The sequence below is a fragment of the Rhineura floridana genome, chromosome 1 (genome assembly GCF_030035675.1).
Source record: "Rhineura floridana isolate rRhiFlo1 chromosome 1, rRhiFlo1.hap2, whole genome shotgun sequence".
In the NCBI taxonomy this organism is placed as follows: domain Eukaryota; kingdom Metazoa; phylum Chordata; class Lepidosauria; order Squamata; family Rhineuridae; genus Rhineura; species Rhineura floridana.
In genome coordinates, this window is record NC_084480.1 from 216,749,163 (window position 1) to 216,770,126 (window position 20,964).

At 40.3% G+C, this 20,964-nt stretch overlaps 1 protein-coding gene and 1 long non-coding RNA gene across 8 annotated transcripts in view; one reads left to right on the plus strand and one right to left on the minus strand.

Annotated features, from left to right (window-relative positions):
• The window catches only part of RNF144B (ring finger protein 144B), a 95,098-nt gene that overhangs the window by 51,355 nt on the left and 22,779 nt on the right, over window positions 1-20,964 (plus strand). For all 7 annotated transcript variants that reach the window (XM_061593106.1, XM_061593053.1, XM_061593088.1 and 4 more), the window contains exon 2: window positions 7,757-7,944. In XM_061593106.1, coding sequence (XP_061449090.1) covers window positions 7,757-7,944 — 188 coding nt within the window. The remainder of the gene's footprint in view (window positions 1-7,756; window positions 7,945-20,964) is intronic.
• Window positions 1-20,964, minus strand: part of LOC133368640 (uncharacterized) — a 62,788-nt gene that overhangs the window by 5,734 nt on the left and 36,090 nt on the right. The window lies entirely within an intron of this gene.

The following is a 20,964-nucleotide window of genomic DNA, read 5'->3' on the forward strand; positions in this document are numbered from 1 at the left end:
TGCGTGTGTGCGGTGAGGGGGGAAGCATCACCCCCTCCTCTTCTGAAGTTTCCGATTCCAGGATGGGGGATAGGGGAGGGGCTGATGGTAAACTGCCTCCCCGCTTTTCGGCTGTGAGCAGCCCTCCCTCTTCCCCCTCTTGCTCTGAGCCTGAAAGAGGGGGAGGCGTGAGAATGTCCAGGGAGGGCTCAGGCTCCCCGTTGCTAAGCGACCTTATCACTGGCAGTTCCTCTGTTTCGTCTTCGCTCCAAAGGGGGGAAGTTCCTCCCCCTTCCCTCTGCCATCCATCCGAATACTCTTCTCCCAACTCTCCGGGATCCAGCTCCCCAGGATTGGGACCCCAGCTCTGCCTTCCGACATGGGGGAACAAGGCACAGCGATGATGGGCTTCAAGGAGGTAAAGCAGATAGGGAAGGAAGTGTTCGGCTCCCTCTGGCTGTGCATTCCTTTGATAAAATTAAACCTCCACCTTTCCCACTGTATGAAAGCATGTGATTGCTGCTGCACTGTCTAGCTGTGCCCCTAAGCCCCACTAGATTTATTGGAGCTTACTCACTCCTAAGTGCTCATAGGGCTACAGCCCATCGGTAGCGTGGTGTGATGGAGATGTGTCCGAATGCTTCCTTTTTCATATTTGAAATAAATTCCTATCTATTTGATACAGGCTGAAAATCTTGTTTTATAAATACTGGAGTAAATTATTCTACTTCCAAGTGGTAAAATGTTAAACTTGTTTGTTGTTGGGACAAAATACAGAGCTACACAGAGGGATTAATCGTGTGTCAAAAGGACTTTATAGCAGTGCTATTGTAAAGAATGTACATATTCTTAAGGTACCAGATTGAGATGAAAGGTGTAGACGTAAGTAAAGGTAGTCCTTGGTGCGTCATTGCATTGTTTGTGATTACTGATATCTATAATTGTTGCAGCAATTATGGAATAGTGCATTGTGGATTCTGACTTAGCTAAAAGGTATTGTTCCCAAAGCTTTTGGTAATAGCTGCAAATTCCAGTTCTTATCCGTAAGGAATTATTTGTTGCAATGGTAAACCACCTCTGAATACTGCTTATTATGAAAACCCTATTCATAAGGTCGCCATAAGTCGGAATCGACCTGAAGACAGTCTCTTTAATGGCATGTAAAAGGGTGCAAGGGTTGTTTTCAGAAGTATTCAGAGGCAGATGGTTACCTTCACAGGAACACTCTACAACTCAATAACCTTTTGTTGTGTAATTTATTTTACAGTATGTACAATTGCAAGTTGAAGTGCATGCCTCTTGTAGTAGATGCTTTTATGCAGCTGTCTTAAACCTTACATCTATCAGACAATTCTGGAAAGGACACTTCACTCATTCCATTTTGTCTTCATGAAAATAGTTCACTGGTGCAAAAGTGATATGTGTGTTGTCTCCCAACCATCTTCATGTAGGAAGTTAAACTATGGGATTTGCTCCCATGGGAGGCAACGATGGCCTCAAACTTGTATGGCTTTAAAAGAGGATTAGACAAATATATGGAGGATAAAGCTATCAGTAGTTATTAGCCGTGATGGCTATGCTGTGCCTCCACAGTTGGAGGCAGTATGCTTTTGAATACCAGTTGCTGGAAACCACAGGAGGGGAGAGTGCTCTTTTGCTCAGGTCCTGCTTATGGGCTTCCCATAGGTGTCTGGTTGGCCACCATGAGAACAGGATGCTGGACTAGATGGGCCATTGGCCTAATCTGGCAGGCTCTTATGTTCTTGTGTGTGAACTGTGAAGCACTCCTCTAACATAACAGATTAAGCAAGTTGAACAAAATGTGTCTACTCTTAATACATAGGAGCTGACATGTAGGTGGCTCTGCTCTGGAGTAGATTTTATTGTCTTGGCATGTTCTTTGACTCCCACTCTACTAGCATCAGAAGAAACTCCCCCCCCCAATGTAGGCAATGCATTCTGTCCAAGGCACATGGTTCTCCCTTGCTGTCAGGTGTGAACTCCAAAACTGGTTTGGAGGTTGATAAATCTGCCAAGTCCAGACTTGTATATTGCCTATTCATATTAGGCTTGCAAATTATTATGAAATTTGTATACCACAGAAGCTAACAATATTCTGAAAGAAGAACAGCAGCAACCATACACCATAATATAATGTGAAGGCTTCATGCACTTCTGGTCCCGCCAACAGTGTTGTGTGATTTCCCTACCCCGATCTGCAGCAAGGAGCTCGATGTGTGGCCAATGGGGATGCTGGGCAGTGTGGCTCTCCTGCCACTTTAACTGTGTGCCCTCCTCCTTCTACATAAGGGAGGAAATATGCATGCAGGGAGTAGAAGTAAGCCCAGTGTCTACAAACATCAAATTTCTATACTTTCCTGAGTTTCTAGCCTCATCAACTTCTAGATTAAAGTGCCCTTTCAGTGTTTTCTTCATAGAGTTGTTTTTTCTTCTGGTATAATCCTCTGATCCATTGGCTCAGCTGTATAGGAGTCCTTCTCAAATGGACCAAAGTGGCCCAACTTGCTTTTCACCAGTGAGATGATCCAAAATGCAAATGGCACTGCTGACACCATTCTGATAAGGTCATACCTGTACTAGGCAACTTGCTGAAGCCTATTATGATCATGCCTATGATCAGTGATGCACAATCATAGTAGCGAGTATGTGCTAATGCTGAGGTTTGTATCATGCTGCTGCTTGTTTTGAGATAAAGTACCCTGCAATCCTTTACAACCCCTCTGCTTTTTTGTAGTGACCTATTCCTACAGTTAGGAAAACTTTCTTTATCTAAATTTGCCTTCCTGTAGCTGAAAACTCACTGCTTGTCAGTGGATAAGATAATGGGGTTTGCCGTTTTGAATATCTTGTTGATAACTAGAATTTTGCCAACATTCTCTAATATTCTGCTTTCCCCCTCTCCTATTTGGAGGTGGCAGGAATGTATCACGCCTTGGGGCGGAGGTAGAGAGAGAAAAAGAGGTCACCTCTCTGTGTGTGTTTGTGTGTTAAGATGTGAAGGGGAGGTGGGTCTTGCAATTAATCTCCCTGGAGATTTGGAGTCAATTAGAAGCAGAAGTTCTAATGGTTCCAAGTGCTTCTGAACCTTGGTGAAAAATTAATTTATTTTATTTATTTTAATAATTTATACCCCGCCCTAGTTCAGAGCGACGAACAAAAACAATATCCAATACAATCTAATATAAAAATGATAAGAGTACAGTAAAATCATTAAAAAAAAAATCAATTAACTATTAAATGTTTAAAAGCTAGACGAAACAAAAAAGTTTTTAACTGACGGCGAAAGTCCATGAGTGAAGAAGAACGTCGGATCTCTGGTGGAAGATTATTCCATAGGATGGGCGCTATGGTTGTGAAGGCTTTATTTCTAGTATTGGCACGGCGGATTATAAAGGTGGATGGGATGATGAGAGTGTGTTCGAAAGGTATTCTTGTCGGTCGCTGAGGTTTAAATTCCAGAATACGATTTGCTAAATATATTGGTGCTAAACCATTTAGAGCTTTAAAAGTTAATACTAAAATTTTAAACTGATGACGGAATGAGATCGGAAGCCAATGAAGTTGATAAAGAAGAGGTGTGGTGTGTGTTTGTGGACCTGCTTTGGTCAGCATTCTTGCCGTCGCTCTCTGTATCAGCTTAAGCGGGCGAAGTGATCTTGCAGATAGTCCAATATAAAGAGAGTTGCAATAGTCCAGTCTTGAGGTCACAGGAGCCTGTGTCACTTGCTTCAAGTCTGACATTCCTAAAAAAGGACGGAGTTGACGGACTAGTTTTAATTGAGTGAAAGCACTTCTGGATACTGTTGCAATTTGAGGTTCAAGGGACAGAGCGGAATCTAAGATAATACCCAAACTCCGAACTTGGGATTTCAAAGGGAGTGGGACCCCGTCTAAGGTAAGTAGGTTTTTGATTTCATGAGGCGGTTTTTGTCCAATTAACAGAACCTCCGTCTTTTCTGGATTAAGTTTTAATTTATTCCTATTAGTCCAGTTTTGTATAGCAACCAGGCATTGGTTTAGGGGACGAACCGCCTCTATGGCATCTGGAGGGAAAGAGTAGTAGAGTTGGGTATCATCTGCGTATTGACGGTAGTGTATTCTGAATTCACGGATAATCCTTCCTAGGGGCTCCATATAAATATTGAATAGCATTGGGGATAATATGGAGCCTTGGGGGACACCGTATCGTAATGGGCAAACCTTGGATGAGAAGTTTTCAAGGACAACTCTTTGTAGTCTGCCCTCCAAAAAGGAGCAGAGCCATTGTAGTACCGTTCCTCGGCATCCTATACTAAAGAGGCGGTCTAGGAGAATGGTATGATCGATAGTGTCAAATGCGGCTGACAGGTCTAGCAAAATTAAATAATTAGATTTCCTCTATCCAATTCAAGTCGTAGATCATCTACCATTGCTGTTAGCAATGTTTCGGTCCCATGTTTTGGCCGAAAACCTGATTGGAAGGAGTCATAACAATCATTAGTATCTATAAATGTTTGAAGTTGTGTGGCTACAGCTCGTTCAATAACTTTACTGATAAAAGATAAGTTAGATACTGAACGGAAATTGGTAAGAAGTGTGGGGTCAAGGGAAGGCTTCTTCAATAAAGGAACTACAATTGCTTCTTTCAATGTCTGAGGAACATGGCCTTGTTGAAGTGAGGCATTGATTATCACACAGAGCCAGTTCGCAAGTTCAGCTTTTGATGTTTTTATAAGCCATGAAGGACAGACATCAAGTGAGCAATTTGTCGGTTTCATTCTGGTGAGAAGTTGGGGAATATCAACCGGTGAGATAGGTTGAAAGTTCGTAAATTGGGATGGAAGAACAGTTTCAGATGGAGTGTCATTGGATTCTGCCAATTTAGCTACATCAGTTTCTGATGGAATGTCATTCTGCTATTTTAATAAAGTCCAAGGTGGAGAAAATCTGATCTACCTTAGTTTCAAAGAATGTAGCAAACTCCTGGCAACGGGATTGAGAGTGAACTATATCAGAAGCCGGCTGTTTAGGACGGAGGAGGCTGTTAACTATCTGAAAAAGTTGTTTTGGCTGATTTCCGGCTGAATTGATTGCAGCTGAATAGTGTGCTTTTTGGGCAGCGTGTCTGGCCAAAGTATAGATTTTTACAAATTCCTTGGTTTGAGCTCGGTTGGATGGACTCCTAGTTTTTTGCCATCAGCGTTCTAGCTTTCGATAAGTACGCTTCATTTCTAGCAATTCTTTGGAGAACCAGGGGACTGGTTTAGATCTTGTAATTTTTAACGGGCGAAGGGGAGCCATTGAATCCATAATTTCAGTCATGATGTTGTTCCAAGAGGAGATCAAAGTGTCGATTGGAGTTCCAGTAGGGGGGCATGAATATTCCTTAAACTTTGATGCGAATAGGTCGGGATCTAACAATCTCTTAGGGCGATATAATTTAGTTGAAGTTCTAGTTTTGAGGGGTACAGATGACACAAGAAGGTTAAAGCTAATTAAGTAATGGTCAGACCATGATAGTGGGGTAGATGTTATATTCTCTATTCGGAAATCAGAAGTACCTGTTTCTGGTAGGAAGACAAGATCTAAGATATGGCCTGCAATATGTGTTGGGGTTGAAATTAACTGTTGCAACCCCAATGTAGACATTGAGGATAGAAAGTCAAGAGCGTTACTTGAAGCAGAAGATTCTATGTGAATATTGAAGTCTCCCAAAATTAAGAGTTTAGGAGAATCCAATAGTAAACCTGCAATTAGATTGGATAGATCAAGCAAGAAGCGGCTTGGTGAATTGGGAGGACGATAAATCACAAGAATCACAATGTGATTATGATGACCAAGTTTCAGACAGAGATTCAAAACCAGGGGAAGGCTGGAGGAAAATTCTAGATAAGGGAATAGATTTACGGAATATAAGCGCTACTCCACCACCACGGTGATCCAACCTAGGTTGGTGGTAGACAGCGTAATCAGGCGGGCATATACCAACTAAGTTGGCTCCACCTAAGTTGTTAAGCCAAGTTTCTGTTATACAGACAATATCAGCCTGTTCATCTAGGATAAGATCATAGATTATTGAAGTCTTATTATTGACTGATCTTGCATTAAAGAGTAATATTGAGTAATCAATGTGTAACTTTTTTTCTGGAGTAAGTTGTCCCTTTTGTTGATTGACTCGAGTAGGGGTTACTAGGCAACGTGAAACAATGATATCTTTAGAAGATTTGGCGATGTTTAGTCTTTTGTATTTCCCTTTGCCTAGCAGTGTTGGGATAGGCCTAACGTCAGGACTCCTTTGACGGTATGTATAGGGCGAGGTGGGTACTAACGTTATGAAAGGGTCGGAATTTATTGTACTAAAATTGGCAGTCTCTTTTGTGAGTAGGCCTGGGTAATTTGTTATATGGGAATGATGGTTGACCCTTCTCTCAGATGACTTAGTAGTTAAAAAGGAGTTCGTAAGTATTGATGAAGATTGTCAAACTAGTTCTGGTGCCTCATGTACTATTGCATCACAGAGCATACTGGGTCTGCAGACATTTGAGTAGTAAGGTGGATGTTCATTTAGGGTGGTATTAGAAGGGAGTACTTGAATTATAGGTGATGAGCCCAGTTCTGAGCCTTCCAAGAATCTGGAGCTTGTCCTTTTTGCTCTGAGGTTGGTTAATAGGTTTTGCATTTTATTAATAACTTCACTCTGTTCAGCATCTGTGAAAGTATGGAAGCTATTTATTAATTCTTCCTCCCCTTCGCATGTTGTGACCCCTCCCTGAGGGGTGCCAGAGGACTTCCGGGGGGGGGAGCCATACCACAAATAATGGATGGTTACTAAGGCTAGCAAAAGGAATGTAGACCCTGGCCTATTTCTTACCCTTATAGTTCTGTTTGATTCCTTCCCTGTTCATCGGCATTGAGTTTGGGTGTTCAGAACTGTACACAGGGCTCCAGACTAAGTGATATGTGGGCTGACCAGAGCAGTAATACTACATCTTGACTTCCTGCTAATACATTAAAAAATATTGTGGAGATTTTTTTGCTGAGGAAAGATTTAGTTTTCCACTGTGCCCCCTAAAATGTAGGGTTCACGATATTAGAAATAGCATTGCATATCTATTTTTTCCCCTCAGCTAACCTCTATTAGGTATGTTGTGCATGGTTCATTATGTTCATGTTGGTCCTTGTTGTAGTGCATCTTAATGGTTCTTTCTGTTCAGTCTGATATCTAGAATGTTGAGCTTATCCTCTATAGATGTTTGCAAGTCCTTCCTAGCTTAATATTGCCGATTAATTTGATAAGCAAACTGCCCAAGCTCTTATCCAAGTAATTAAATATACTCAGTAGGGCTGTACTTCTGTCCAGAATATTTCTGGATAGAAAGTACTCCTTCTTGGCCAGCTCATAATTGCTTGTTCCTCTAGCACAAGTGTGGGGAACGTTTGGCCCTCCAGATGTTGCTAAACTACAACTCCCATTAGCCTCAGAGACCAAGGCCAATGACCAGGGCTGATGGGCCTTGTAGTTCAGCAACATCTGGAGGGCCAAAGGTTCTCCACATCTGCTCTAGCATAAGGAGGACATACAGTTATATTAATGGTCACAGAACATACCTAGATTGTTTGGCCATTGTAGTTGGCAGGGTATGTTAACAAGTAAATATGAATATAAATTAGAAACTGGAGCTGTACTGAAAGATGGTGACATTAAATTGCTTAAAATTCTGTTGTGTTGAATGTTAGCCAGGAGAAGTAGTTTTACTCTTATTTATATATTTTGTAGAATTGGTGGATCTGGTTAAGTTGATGGCCTCTGCTGCTGTGATCTGCTATCACACCATGATGACTGGAATATCAAAAGTTGGGGAATTGTCCTTGGAGCCTTTGGTCACTTGCAAACTGTGCCTGTCTGAATATTCACTGGATAAGATGACTACCCTCCGGGATTGCAGTTGTATATTTTGTACATCGGTAAGTGGTGACAGTAACTTAACTAATGTTAAAGAAACAGTGTTGAGAGTAGGGATGTCAGAGAAATCCACTGAAAACAAAATACCAAATGGATTTCTTTACTCCTTCTGTTCAACCCCCATCACATGATTCACAAATCATGGTACAGGTTCTTGCTATAAATGCTTTTCTCTTTAGTTCTCTACAATTACAGTTTTTAAAACATGTATACATACGTAAATAGGTATGTAAATTGACTTGCAATGTCTATTTTATATATATTCTCTGAATAATTGCTGCTGTCCCAACAGAGGCTTCATGGCTTTTCTTTTTTTCTGAAGTGTTGGTTGTTGACTTAGAGAGTATGTAAATTGTTTGTTGCTAGAGGTAGCCCAAAGGCACTAAGGCTGCAACTCTAACCATATCTGTGTAGTGGTAAGTCCCGTTGAATTCAGTGAGGCATACCTCCAGATAAGTATGGCAGCAGCCTCAATCTGGTTCCTGGTGTGAATTTTAAAAACCAGTAGATGTTTGGCTTCTGACACATCAATTCCCATCCTACTCCATGATCTCTATCTTGCTCAAACATGGTAACAAATGCTGCAGTTTTTAATTGTATGTAGAGACATAAGCAAAATGGCAAGATACAAATATATATAGCCCTTTAAAGCTGCAAATGCTGGGAAGACTTCTGTTCCGTTTTATTTACCTTTCTTTAAAGGCTCTCTCTTCCACTTCGCAGTGCTAGAGTGAATATCTTTCCTCCATGTTTTTAAAAAAGAGTTCTGGGAACAGGCTTTCTGTCCTACTTCCATATTAAACAAAGGGATGGAATATTATGTTAATGACGTTGGATTGGAGTTCAAGAGGGTTGGTGGTTGGCATTAATGTCCCTAGTTTGACTCATTGCTTGGAAAGACCCTAGGCTATAGTAAATCTCTGTCACCAAGCTCATAAGCTCACTATGCAAGAGTAATTGGGTAAATCATATTGTGGAGACTTTATTGTGTCAAGTGTGAAGATCAGGTCACTGTAGTTTCCTAGATTGATACAGGTTTGTAGTCTAAAGTATACAAGATACTGTTTTACTCAGTAAACATTAGAGTGCTAACCGCTAACCTTTGTGAGTGGGAAATGATGTAAGAATAGTTTGTCGGCATCTGAGCGTTAAGAAAACAATTTAATATCCATAGTTTTCAATATCACTTGCCTTTGATACTGATAATGTAGCATGGTGCAGTGCCAGAGTCAAGTCTACATATTCTAGCCCTGTGTGCTGTCCATGGTGCACATTATACTTCTTCCTAGGTGACTGGCATCTGGAAGGTATCTGCTTGAAAGTTTGGTCTAACTGCATGACGTGAACATAGGAAGCTGCCATATACTGAGTCAGATAATTGGTCCATCTACCTCAATACTGTCTACACTGACTGGCAGCGGCTCTCCAGGGTCTCAGGCAGGAGTCACTCCCAGCCTTACCTGGAGATGCCGGAGATTGAATTTGGGACCTTCTGCATGCAAGGCAGATGCCTTACCACTAAGTCCAATCCATTGATAACAACACTTACTTCCTTGAGCTAAGAGGGTATCTCACAAGAGTGATTATATTTATGCTTCTCTTAAGTATTGTTGTGCATTTGTGTACTTGTATGTGTTCAGTTTGGTCTATGACCATAAATAAAAAATCAGTCAATCAATCCTTGAGCTAAGAAAGGTGCTGTCTTTAGAAAATTTAAACCTTAAGATATCTCTTTTCCCTCCCTGCTAGACATTCCTAGTGCATTTGCAGATGACAAGTTCTAGTGCAAACCCTCTGTGTTAAAATTGCATCTGTGAATCAGTTTTGATAAAGATGAGTAACATTTGGCACTTTCTCCTCCTTGGTTTGGTCACTGTCTCTAGCAAGCTGAGGATTTTTCCATTAAGAGAGAAAAGAAAATGAGCCCTGCCCGCAGCAAGTTAAAGCACAGCATTAACTTACATATTGTGTTCAGTGTAGTTCTTCCATCTCCTTTGGTTCAGTTTTGTGGGTGCATTTTGAGGATTGTTTTAGGAAATCCTATTTACCGCTTCCCCTCTGAGGTATGCTTTACTTAACTGGAATGCATTTGCAGAAGCAAAAATGCTGCAAAAACATGTGGTTTGGCGTGTTGAGAACACCCCCCCCGATTGCCACATCCTGGAGAGCTATGCAACAATGAAGACTATGTGAAACAAAGGGCTGTTGCGATTTGTATCTGTATGTATTAAATAGTACTGGCCCCAAGAAAGAACCCTGCAGACCTCCACTTTAAAGCACTACAGAACTGGTTAGGACATTGAGATAAAGGTTTATTAAGCTTTGACCTTCCCATTCCTCATGTATGAAACATCTGTGTGCATGTGTGAAATGTATTTCTGGTTTCAGCATGTACATCTCATAATGACAGGACAGTTGGCATAGGTAACTCTTTCCTGTGGACAGATTTGCCATGTACATCATTTGGTGGTTACTTGTCAGCAAAGATATTGATGTTCAACTTTACCTTCCCTACCATCCCTAGCAATAAGAACACTAAGGAATGGTAGCAGCAATGGCATGTAGGAAGCAGAGAGGGAACCGCCTACTGTGATAGACCATATATATATGATCAGAGCAGGGGTGGGAAATCTGTGGCCCTTCAGATGTTGTGGAAATCCATCTCCCTTCTGTCCCTTCCAGTGTGGCCAATGGTCAAGGAAGATGGGAGTTATAGTCCAGTAATATCTGGAGGGCCAAAGGTTCCTCATCCCTGCCTTTACAGGCATCTATATGCCTAGCCAACATTTTGATTCCTACACTCAATGGCGGTTACTAATAATTAAACAGGGCTTTGTACTAGCTAGGCTAGGATTCAAAGAGCTATTTTAGGTGTTCCCAAAGACTACCCAAGAGATATTCAATGGAATTTTTTACTTTCTTGCTTGTCATGCTATATTGCAAATTGTTTATGAATCTGCTCTCAGTTTCAAAAGAGGTTTGTCATGCAGCATGGGATGTACTGTTAGTAAAACACAAGTCCAAATCTGCCTTTGGCTTATGGAACTAGTGGTGTGGATACTGGCCATGCGTGCCAAAGGCACAAATTCCTTTGCTTCAGAAAGGAGTGCTTTTAAAAGTGAGGATAAGTTTGGTATAGTTGGTTATTATGATGTATACAGAGCAAATGAGTGTAGAAAATGATCAAAACGAAATACATTGCTTTTCACAATTGCCCTCCTCTCCTTCCTTATATTTTTAAATCTTTCAACTTGATTTGGACTGGACCACCCTTCACTCAGAGGACACTTCAAACAGAGGACTGTTCTCTAACCAGCTTATAGAGCTTGGGTGGGTAACCTGTGGTCCTTTAGATATTTGTTGGACTCCAACTCCCATAAGCCCCAGGCAGCATGACCACTGGTCAGAGTTAATGGGAGCTGAGAGTCCAGCAACATCTGGAGGACCACAGGTTAGCCACTCTGAAATAGGACTATCCTCTGTAAAGTATGGCAAATGACTACCCTACTTGCACATCTAAGTAATTTTCCCCTCTGTCTATTTATAACATATAATATTTCCTGGAGTTACAAATTAAACATTACTTTTGTGCTCATATCTTGTGTCACTGAGACCTTTAGGTGATAGATCTGTCTTTGTCTCCTCACAATCACAGATGGGGCAGATCTTGGGGAGTAGTGACATTGATACAACAAGCGTACTTGGCACATGTTCAAGTGTAACAATGATTTTCTGTGGTTATATTCAGCAGATAGTCTGGATCTGTAGCTTGCAACTCCCCATTTGATCTCCCCACTTATCTATTGGAAGAGAATTAATGGGAACATAAATCATTTAGGCATCAAGGCTTATGCCTTCATTTGTGGTCTGCAAAACAAAAGAAATTCAATGAATTATTACTGCTTGTCTAAGACATTGCTAGAATGTTCTTCCATAAAATTGGTATTGCATCCAAAGTAAATTGCACTTGAGGATGTGTGTGTATTTTCTGTTGTCTTTCAGAGCTACAGATCTCGTCTGGATGTAAACCTTTAACTGTTTCTGTTGTTCCAAGAAAATTGAAAGGGGTCAGTTCAGCTTCACTAATAGCCAGATGAGGTTTGTCACTGGCTTCAGTGAAATATGCACATGACCTAGAACTTCCAGTGGCTTCCTAAAATAGCTGATTCAAGTAGGAGTAGCATAAGTGGAGAAGAAATCTACATACCCTAAGATTTTATGCACTAGATAATTTCTCACAATGTTCCAGTTAAGTATCCAACTGGTGATTTTAGTTTGTGCTTTGAATGAATGAGATTGGATTGATACAGGTGTTGCAAGCTGAAGAGTGCAAATGGGTCATGAGCCACATACTTCCTTTCCAGCTTGTTGACAATCTTCACGCAAAATGAAACAAAAGACTATAGCACTGGTACAGTATCATTTAAGCAGGAAAGTATTAGTACTGTTCACTAAAACAGTGTGATACGCTGCATTGGCCTGTTGTCACAAATATGGACTGCTGATGGTTTAGCCCCCCCCCATATCTTTCTCAAAATGTGTTGCATTTAGCAAATATATTGTACATGCTATTCTTAGTTACTTTTTCTGTATCTGTTAATCTTTGTTTCCCCCCACCCCCAATAGTTCATTTTGACGTGATTTAAGGCTAAACCTTCCCGTTTATCACAAAACAAAATGTTGTCTACTTGTTCATAGACATTTTTTAATAGACATTGGACAACACATAGTTCAGATAGCACGTTTCAGATAACACTGGTTCCACACATCATTTCTGGATGCTTCTTGCCAACCTAATTGTGCCTTGGTTGTTTTCACCTTTTTGTATTTGATCTGCCTACTAGTCTGTTCTAAACAAGTTCTTCTTGCAATCTATAAAAAATAACTCATCCTGCAAACTCTTAGCACATCAGCACTGCACAACTCCTGTCTCAGAACCTCAATTTATGCCAGTCTTTAGGGCCTTTTAAATATTTAGCTGTGTAGGAGAGATTCTTTTCTGTAGTCACATTCTTGGAAACAAGTAAGAAGGGGGCCTTGGGCTTGTATGCACCCCCTTCCCTCTCTTGCACAAAAGAGATTTGCTTCCACTTTTAGTTAACTACAGTTTTTTTGTGTTGTCTGGAGTGATAAACTGTGGCTAACATTAACTTTGGTTAGTTTAAGACAAGCAAACTTCAAACTGTGGCTTCTGAAGCTGATTCATTTAAACTAACCACAGTTGATGTTAACAATTCTGGATCTGGATGACATGGGACGCTGTAGTGTGTACAAACAGAAGTAAAAGCTTCCATACTCCTCTTCTTCCTTCTCAGCCACATGTGTGAGCCCAAAGCTTTCTGCAGCTCATTCCTGCTTGTATGCATCATGCTTTTATGTTATGTGCAAATATGAGCTATGAGTGATTCTTGTGAAGCTTTATTCTGCAATTCTACGTCCTCTTAACAGGCTTCATTAAACCCACTGAAACTTACTTCTGAATAGACATGTATATGATAGTGCTGTAAATGACTCAATCACATGTGTGTGTGGCGGATTACATGGGTTTCTCTAGTGAAGCTGACATCTTCCCTCATCAGGGTACGATGGCTGAACCCCTGTGATCAACACTCTCCCCTTGAGGTTGGGTCATTTAACTGTTAAGTCAGCAATGGGGGAGCCACGCAGAAAAAGTGCCCCCCTCCCAACTAATGTAACATTTTTTTCAAGTCATCTTTTATTCTGTTTGAATGTAGAGCTATAGCCAATTAATTCCATAAGCTGAAGCTTAGAAGTACCATTGGAAAGGATTAACATCATTCAGGTAATGAATGCTGCTGCCTCTGGAAAACAAACATGTTACAGCTATTAACTACCAAAGCCTTATGTGTCTAGTATACAGGGGTGTTGTCGCCCAGGGTCTCAGGGGATCTTAGACCCCTTACTTTTTTGGGAGCAGAGTCCCTATGTCTCCAGCATCCTGTGAGCAAATCAGCTTGAAAAGGGAGTGTGTTGGCCGCTGAAAAGTCTAACATGCTTCCTTGTCTTTTCCTGCTGATTGGAACCAATCAGCATGAAAGGAGGTGAGTCAGTCACTGAGAAGACTATTCTCAGTAGCAAACACATTCCCCTTTCATGCTGATTACTCACAGGGACATCTGTTGTGGAAGAAGGTATTAACAAGGACAGAGAAATAGAAAGTAGTATTCAAACCTGGCCAGATTATTCTATAATCTGAGAAGGTTGTATAACTTTAGAAGGGGCATGCCTGTGAAGGGATATGACTGTGACTGTCATTTAGAGACAGTGCACTTCTGAATTTGCCGTTACACTGCTGCTAGTATAGGGATTGAATCCATTGGCCAGTGCTGGTTTGAAAGTATTCTGTCAGCCTAACAGGCTGGTATCGATTTGAGTTTTTTCTTTGTCTGCAAGCTGCTGCTTTTACCAATCCATTTTTCCCCTTGGAAAAATATTGATATTAATATTGATGTTTTAAAAGGAAATGTGATGTTTTAATATCATTAAATTGAAGGAGATTTCAATATAAATATTAATGATAGCAGCAGAAAATCAACACATAAAAATCCAATCTGCAATGACTGCAAATAAACAAATTAATGGAAAATTTGGTACCAAATCTAAACTGGGCAGAATTCTAGCACAGCCCTAGTCTAGTATTTAAAATATTATCCCACCTTTCCACTTTAACAAGTCTTCAAGGTGACTTACAAACTATCATTTAAGATAAGAACACTAAACAATGAAAGTAACAATAGAAATCCTAATAACAGCAATTATACATTAGTATTTTACTATTTCTATAAAAAATTAATTGCTGTTAAAAAGCTTAGGCAAATAGGGTGGGTTTGGCCAGGTGTCCAAATGATAGAAATTATGGTACCAGGTGAATCATACCAATGAAGGAATTCAGGAACCAGGGTGTTGCCCCTGCCACAGGGGAAGGCCCGCTGCTAGTAGACACGCAGTCATATTGGTACTGGTACCCTTTCTAACCCATGACTTGGGCAAATGGTGGTCAGGTAAGTATCTGCAAGCTCTACTGTAAAAGCTAAGAAATCTCTCTCAACCATATGCAGTTTAGTGTCATTTGTGCATTCCAGTTAAAACATGGCCCAGTTTACACGTTATTATAAGACAAACAATGGTTTTGTGCAAACAAGCAAATGCATGAGTTCCAGAGAGAAGATTGCTGCTGCTTTGCTCCTCTTCTGGTTTTGCTGCTGTGAGCTAATCCATGGTTTGGTTTAGCATTGCGCTTGAACTTGAGCACAATGTTTGTCTTGCTCCAGACAAACAACAAGCTGAACCAAAGGTTTGTTCATTTACCACTCATTTCTCTGGAGAGACAAACAACCTGGGTTCAGATGTAATGCTAAGCCAAACCATGGATTAGCTCACAGAAGCAGACAGGAAAAGAAAGAGCAAAACAGCCACAAACTTCTCTCTGGGAACCTGCATATTTGATTGTTCACAGTAAGGCATGGTTTGTCTTAAAATCATGTGTGAACTGGGCCATGCCTCCTTTTGTGCATAAAATGATAGGCCAGTCTTTGTTTATCTTTTAACAGATAGGCAGCTGGTTTATATCTTCATGGCAGTGGAGTGACTCATTCTTCTTGGAATGATCTGGGTCCAGTAGGATTTTAGAAGGATGCAAAGGAATTGCAATGGGAAGTGTGGCAAAGGGACAGTTATGGTCAAATTGGTGGGATGCATGTCTGTAAAAAGCCAAAGGGTTTTTCTGTTTTAAAAACTTGGACAAATTAATCCCACAATACCTGGGTAAAAAAATGCGTTCAGAGGGGTTTATGCATACTTACTCTGACAACTGCACTGATAGACTATGTGGGGCAAACTGGATAATTAGAACCATATACAATCTAGGTATTGGGTTAATCATGTATATAAAAATGTGGAGCCTATTTTAAATATTGTGGGCCACAGTGCTGCAGTTAACTAATGTAGCAAATATCAAACTATAGCTTTTTTATGTTAAGGTAAGAGAACATACCTTATAAATAGCCATTTCTAGTTGCATAAGCTCTGCAACTGGCCGACATTTTGATGTGATCACTGGTGTTCATTCAAAAGCTTATGGCAGTAATACCAGTGGTACATTGGAGGGGGAATGGAGCACAGCTCTGGGGATTTTTTCAGACCGGGAGTGATGACTGGCAAGTGAGCAGTGATGAAGCTTTCATGTTTTGCTGTTATGACAGATTAGCATAGCAGTTTAAATGGTAACACTACTTTGTAAGATTGTTTTGCATTTCTAATTAAAAGCTAGAAGTTGTATTTGAGTTGGCTAAAGTTCTTTTGTTAAAGATCAGCTTATTTGCAAATTATTTACAAATATCTGTTTATATGCCTCTTTCCCACAAAATAGTGCCCAACATGGCTCATAACAAATACGTTTTTGAATTGTTATCAAATGAACAATATTGGAAACAATTAGAAATCATATCAATAAGTAAATTTTGGAAACCAAATCCATACAACTTTGTATAAAACAATACAAATAATCACTCCAACTAACTTCAGCTGTTTTAAAAATGGTTTCTGCTTTCAGGTTTTTAATTTCAAATGAATACTTTAAGTCAGCCCTTGATAAATCTTTGATAGGCATAGAAAATGTCAGAGTTGTAAGTCATAATGAAGGTTGAGTTTCTTTTGACTTGCTTCCTAGATCAAGAACTTGCTCCCTAGATCAAGAACTAGATCAAAAAGTGTTTGTCACTGAATATTCTATGGGTACTGAAAACCTATAAAGTTATGATTTCTTAGACATCAAAGAAGTGCCTTGAGTGCTATAGGCAGACTGCAAGCCAAATGTTTGCCCATCTCAAACCTGAAGAGGCAGTTGTTTTCCTTATTTGTGAAGGTGAAACCAAGAGGTGCTAGGTACTTGTTTCTTCTGGAATAAGTGTGTGATCCAGTGTAGACCCTGTATGTTTTGGAGATGAATAACCTGATTCTTTTTTTTTTCTTTAGGGTCATGGGGGTTGAAAGTTGCATTGATTAAGAATGTGCTGTTACCTTGGGCAGGCATCTCTTTTCTTACCTGCTCATGCAAGGTCTGGATCCTTAGCTCTGCATGAGACAAACCTAAGGGAGAAGAACAGGGACAAGCAAGAGCTATGCTGCATGTTCTGGCTATTCTCTGTTCAAAGAGCTTGGAGGTTAGCCTAGAGGACTGGACTGATTGTTTGTGTCCTTAGAAACTACTTTCTTGCTTTGAAGATAGCAACAAAAATAAAGTGTCTGTGTGTGGAGAAACTAATTTGCAGAAAGATCAATATTTGCAAGGACTTGCTTTGTTTCTACCCATGCTTATATTCTTCATTTTTGTTTAAAAGCCTGGTTCACAGTGATAACTATAAAAGTGTATATGTATACTCATGACACAATATATGCTTGCATTATTGTGTTGTGCACAAGTATACCAGGATGCATAACATTTCCCTGTGTAGGAAAAATGTGTGCAGCTCAAAGCAATCATAGTGGCACAAACTCAGTGTTGCCAAGCTTCAGTGACTTTAAATAAAGTTTGTCCCTCACCCCCCCTTTTTTTTACAGGTATTTGACTACCACATTCTGGTAACTGCTACCTGATTTGATGTGTTTGGACTTTTTAAAAAAAATAGAACTTCTCATCTGTAATATGATCTTAACTTGTAAGAATGCAGTAGTAACAATTTATAAGGAGCATCTTCATTTTATGGTAATTCAAGGGTGTGCTAGTGTGGGTCCTATTGTGGAGATTAAGTGCATTTTGATAACTTTTAAGTAAGTTTTTGGCTTTCTTATAGAAGGGTGGGTTTTCAAGATTATTTTTCACTTTGGGGGTATTTTGACCTATTTACTTTCTGGAAGTTAATTTAATATTTATTTATTTTGATAGCTATGTTTATCTTTGATTAACGTATGCAAAAAAAAAAGAAAAGCAAATTCTGCTCAGTCTTTCATCCCATCATTCCAGGCTTAGGGATATTAGGCTAAAAGTTTGAAGTTAGCTTCCTTAGCAACTAACCATTGCTTGTTGTAAGCCAGGATTCCTAGTGCGCACATAACCCTAAGCCAAGAGTCTTTGAAATGAAAAGTAAACTGAGCGGAAGTCCTCCTGGTTGCAAGGGAGGAGGGGAGTGGCCAAGCCTGATGCATTGCTTGTGCTTGTGCTTGTTCATCCTCATTCATATAGTGCTTAGTCATGGCTTAGCACTGCATGCAAATCAGACCAGTGTCTCCTAGCGATGGGCACCATCTACCCAAAGTTAAGGACTTTTCAGTTTCATTGATTTCAGTCAGAGACTTTAAAAGGTGCTTAACTCCTCCACTGAAATCAATGGGAGTTGAAAGAACTTAAATTTGACTGGAGCATGCCTAGCAATTCCCTGTGCCTAGCACCTAGCAAATTCCTGTGCTTACCCCTATGGCTTGAGAACGATCATTTTACAGTATTATGTATACCATCATGAATGCAGTGGTATATCTAGAGTGTTTCTGAGTAGGCAATTAGGTGTAGTTTACAGTATGGACCAAAATTCTAGCTGCGCACTTTGGTTTGTAGAAAAAGTCTAATAAAAAGCCAAAGCCATGAATACCACTTTTGTCAAATGTGCAAAGAACAATTTGATTATTTTTTATTAAAATTAATGTACTTTTGAAGCATATAAACGCTAAGCATCCTAGGATTTCTATTTATAGCTGGTATTGATGTACTGTTCCTGACCAGTATTTTTCCTATGTTCGCTTTACCTGGGAATACTGCAGTTGTATTTTTCCTTTTGTCATTTGCTTTCCTAAAGTAAGGATTTTAGTTTGTCAGCTGGAAACCTTTTTAAAGTATTGAAGCACAGAAAGTTAATGGAATGTTGAATAAAGAGGAGCGGATGTTGTTGGGGAAAAGCCATGTGGTATACTGGCATCAGCCCTCTTTGCTTGTGGATGTGGGGGAAGATGATCAATAAGTGGTCTCCAGTAATCACATGGACTTGTAGTGAGAGGAGTACAATTGCCTCATTGAGCCATTACCTAGCAACATGAGATCCAAATACACTTCTTGGCTGGCAAAGTACCATACAGTTACATATAAATGAATTCCAAACACTTGTAATGAAAACTTCGAGCAGAAGAGTGGTTACATGTGTGCTTAACTCATTCCTTGCCTGTTATTCTTTGCACTCAAAATAGCCACCCAGTTGCTTCCTCCTGCCACCATTGTAGAGGGCTGGGCGCATAGTTACCCTTGTAAACCTGGAACCCCATGCAGCTCTGGGGGAATTCTGGGTAGAAAAACAGCTGACAAGGAAAGGGGTAAGCACTCCCTCTTCCATTCGAATTTGATGTTAGAAGTTCATACACATCTGCATTTGTGTTTCTGTTTTAGCTGCAAAACCACTGCTTCCCATCCATACTTATGGGTGTTCCCTTATGGTGGGTCAATCCATGCGGTGGTGTTGACCCCACCTCCAATTTCTTATTGCCACTCTCTCTCCATCTGAGCACAAAGTAAACAGGCATGAAGGTAGCATTACTAGTGTGCACATTTTTTTAAAAAAAGCATGGAAAAATGGCAGAACAATTTTATGATCATTTATTTTCTGTGAGTTCTTGTTACTTATTTTGCTATTTTATTATTTCCCCTGGAGTCCATTATAGTGTGGAAATATGAAGGTCTGGAAGAACACACATGTAGGCAGAAGTTAATAAAAGGCAATAAAGACAAAAAGGGGGCTACATTTCCCAGCCCCCAAAGCTGGCAATTTCAAAGACATTAACTTTTTTTTTTACAGATCAGTACAAATACATTTTAAAGGCTATTGTGTGGTTTTCCTTATTTGTATGAATCTCAGTGTTTAAAAATACCTGGGCAGCACTCATGCCTGGTGGACCCCGCCTGGAAATAAGCACAAGTGCCACTGGAAGAGAAGGTAAGGAGGAACAAGGAGGTAGCTGAGGCGATTTAATAATCCACTCCCACAAAAAAGACTTGTGCATTGCCTCTGCTGCTCTGGGTCGAGCAGTTAGGTGTCAGATTGTAAATTATTTATTGGATTAGGGGATACTCATTTGGCGGGGAAAATGAGGGAGATTGCTGATGGCTGAAGTGGCTGTCATGTGGATGACCCTAATTTAATGAGAAGACAGGCAGATTCTAATCCACACTTAAAGTGAAATGTAGATGAGCCCCAGGATCCCACATGCATATATTTCTAAAAATTATACCCTCTGCCATCAATGCCAGCATTCCCGAGGTGGCATACAGCATGAATAAAAAATACTACAAAAACCAACACTATGAGCAGCAATCTAAAATAGCAATAAAACAGTAACCCAACACAGGAGATAAAAATTTCCAGTCAATATAAAAACCCACAGCCGCTTAAAAAGACTGGTTTTTGTAAGTCTTTGCTTATCACTGGAATGACAACAAAGTAGTTGCCAGGTGAGCCTCCGTGGGAAGACATTTCACAGGTTGGGCATCTCCCAGTGAGAAGGTTTTCTGCTTGGCTATCACCCAGTAGGGCATAGAAAAGGGTCTCAGATGAAATCTTGGTACACAGGAGGATTAGTATGGGAGAAGGCCCAACCAGTATTTGGATCCCAAACCATGTTGGGCTTTAAAGATGAGCATCTACATTTTGAAATCTTCCGAGAAGCGAACAAGGAGCCAACAAAGTTGTTTCTAAACAGGTGCAATATGATCCTCCACCTAGTCCTGCTACTAATCCAGTAGCCAAACTCTGAACTGGTAGCAGTTTCTGGACTGTCTTGTCACACATAATAATCCAACATGGAAGCTGCGGTCGGTGTATCAGTATAGCGGCCTTAGTCAACCCAAAGCTGAAACATATTAAGGTTTTCTCTGTTGTGAAAAGCAGCCAGGGGTGAGACTGAGTGCCCCTCTCACAGAAGGGGCATCTTACACTGTTAGGATCCTGCTCCTAGGACATTCTGAGATTTGTGTATGGCTACTGGAGCAATTATCCATGAGTATAAGCTGTGCCTGAACAACAGTG